A 2,503-nucleotide genomic window follows, 5' to 3' on the forward strand; every position below is an offset into this window, starting at 1 on the left:
TGCTTCTGCTTTTTTCCATGCACTTGCTTTTTCTGATTTTTAGGAGTTCTTTTTCTCTCCATTAAGCTTTTTAGATGACCCATGTAGTAGGCTTTAGGCCTACGACTCTCAAGTCAAATGACGTTAGGGCACTAGATTTTAAGATATCCTTACAAGCTAAATAACCTAAGTCAAAAAGGCTTCAAAGAGAACAATTTTTTTTTTCAAGTGCAACTTCATCTCTGATTGCTTTCTAAATGACCCTTGTAACGAACTTTAGGTCGATGACTCCCAAGTCAGGCGTCTTTAGGGTATCAGGTTTTAAGATACCTTTGCAGGCTTAATTACGCGAGTCATAAAGGCTTTAGAGAGAAGTTTTAAATTTCAAAATATATGCCTTGATTAGTGCAATGCCCCTTATCACACACTTATTCAATCAAATCGACCTCCAACTCAAAACTTTCACCCAATTTTTTTCCTATTAATCTAAGACAATCCACACATAAGTTTTCACACATGGAATCCCTTTTCACATCTGTATCTTTCTGCAACAGCAAAATCACCCCCAAACTATGCTAAATTTGGTCTAAGGGTAAATAATTTGTATGGTATGGGTAAAGCGTCTATGTCTGATTAAATCAACCTATCAAACATATGAAACAACTTATTTCATCACAATGTCAAACTCAATTCCAGTGCATGTATGGTATCAAGTCTTGTAACGTTCAGCTTCAATTAGTTTAGCATGCATCTTATCCATAGTTCATAAATCAATACCAAACTTCAAATTTAATCATTATAGTCAGCCAAACTGTCTAACCCACACAAGCACACAAACAAACAAAAATAAATAAATAGATAATTTTTTTAACGCACAAAGATTGAAATTTTAACGAATTTATTATTTATTTTTATTTTATTTAAAGAAACACACAAAAACATACAAAAATCAAAAATTCAAAAAGTTTTTCCCATCCCCAAGCTTAAACTTGACATTGTCCTCAATGTCTTAAAACATAATTGAGAATGTAAGGGGACGGGGAATGAAATGAAGAAGGTACTCCCCGAATTTTCCTGTTGAACGTAGAACGTACTTTAGGCAACTATTAGACATTCTCCTTCTTCATGTTTTCCCCTTGGTCTACGTTGGTTTGAGTGTTTTGCAACATAATATTCCTGCAAATGATAGTTAAAAAAAATTAGAGATCAAATAACCTAGAACATGTGTTACTTAGCCCAACCAATTAACAAACCACTGAATCTCAAAGACCTAAGAGAAAACGTGGTATGGATGATGAGTCCCTAAAATAAAAATTAATCTAAATTATCTTGAGCTATTCTAATTATAGTAAAATAAAATGGATAGAAATATTGGGTTGCCTCCTAACAAGTGCTTAATTTATAGTCTTTAGCTAGACTTTGCTGCTTTTAGGCTCTTCATGGTGGCTTGAAAAGAGAATTTTTAGCCCTGCATTTTAAGCACTGGTTGCACTTCTTTCTTTCATCTTTCATCCACGGCATGATCGAGTTTCCATTGTTATTCCTACCAACAATTCCACCTACATCTGGCTAGCCTTTGTAACTCTTCCAGTGATCAACTCGTTGGCAATCCTCAAAATATGATGGATGCTTGATTGGATTCTCCATGGTGAAGCTTTGTTGCTTATCCTCCACCCTCAGGACTATCTCGTTTGTATTAAAATCAAGTAATGCCTGACTTGTTGACAGGAATGACCTTCCTAGTATTATTGGAATTTGGGATGCCTCTTCTATGTCTAGAATGATAAAGTCAGCTAGAAAAATAAATTCTCCCATCTTAATGAGCATGTCCTCGACTATTCCATAGGGATGTTTCAATGTTCAGTCCGCCAGCTGAAGGATGATAGATGTCACCTTGGGATCTCCCAATCCCAAATTCCTGTAAAGAGGCAAAGGAATTAAGTTAATACTTGTTCCTGAATCAATTAAACAATTAACACCTTATAAGTTTCCCATGGAGCAAGGTAGAGTGAAACCCCCTCGATCTTTAAGTTTGGAAGGGATCCTGTGCTGGATGATCGCGCTGCACTCTTCAGATAGTGTTATCATTTCATGCTTGGGCATCTTCCTCTTTTTATTCAGTATCTCCTTCAAAAACTTATAATAGTTTGAGATTTGAAGGATGGCATCAGTGAATGGGATGTTGACATGCAACTTTTTAAGGATTTCCAGGAATTTCATAGCTTGCTTCTCCAATTTGGTCTTCTATAACGTTTGAGGAAAAGGGACCAGAGGTGTCAGTAACGTGCCAGGAACATTTGCCTTAAGCTGTGGATTATCTGAAACTGTCTGTTGGTCCTTTTTCTATTGCTTCTTCAGATTGCTCCATCGGTTCCTTATCCTTAGTAGGCATTTGAGTTCTCTCTATCTCCATCCTCTTTACAGTGATTTCTGGCAATTGAACACCAGTCCTAGTAGTGATGGCCTGAACCTGCTCTGCTGTTGGCTGGCGTTGAAATATTTCAGGAAATGGAATGGGTGGCAC

At 36.7% G+C, this 2,503-nt stretch overlaps 1 protein-coding gene across 1 annotated transcript; it reads right to left on the reverse strand.

The window, feature by feature from the left end:
* Positions 1-1,548: 1,548 nt before the first annotated feature.
* Positions 1,549-2,199, reverse strand: LOC111389440. Its single transcript, XM_023014359.1, has 3 exons — positions 1,995-2,199; positions 1,929-1,934; positions 1,549-1,814 (listed from the first exon to the last, which is right to left on the reverse strand). The coding sequence occupies exons 1-3, from the start codon at positions 2,197-2,199 to the stop codon at positions 1,549-1,551; spliced, it is 477 nt and encodes a 158-aa protein (XP_022870127.1).
* Positions 2,200-2,503: the final 304 nt, after the last annotated feature.

The sequence above is a fragment of the Olea europaea genome, unplaced genomic scaffold (assembly GCF_002742605.1).
Source record: "Olea europaea var. sylvestris unplaced genomic scaffold, O_europaea_v1 scaffold59, whole genome shotgun sequence".
Lineage (NCBI taxonomy): Eukaryota > Viridiplantae > Streptophyta > Magnoliopsida > Lamiales > Oleaceae > Olea > Olea europaea.

Bases quoted from the DNA above. Each gene is read 5' to 3' on its own strand.
- LOC111389440 (XM_023014359.1), bottom strand. From the start codon at position 2,199: ATGAAATTCCTGGAAATCCTTAAAAAGTTGCATGTCAACATCCCATTC.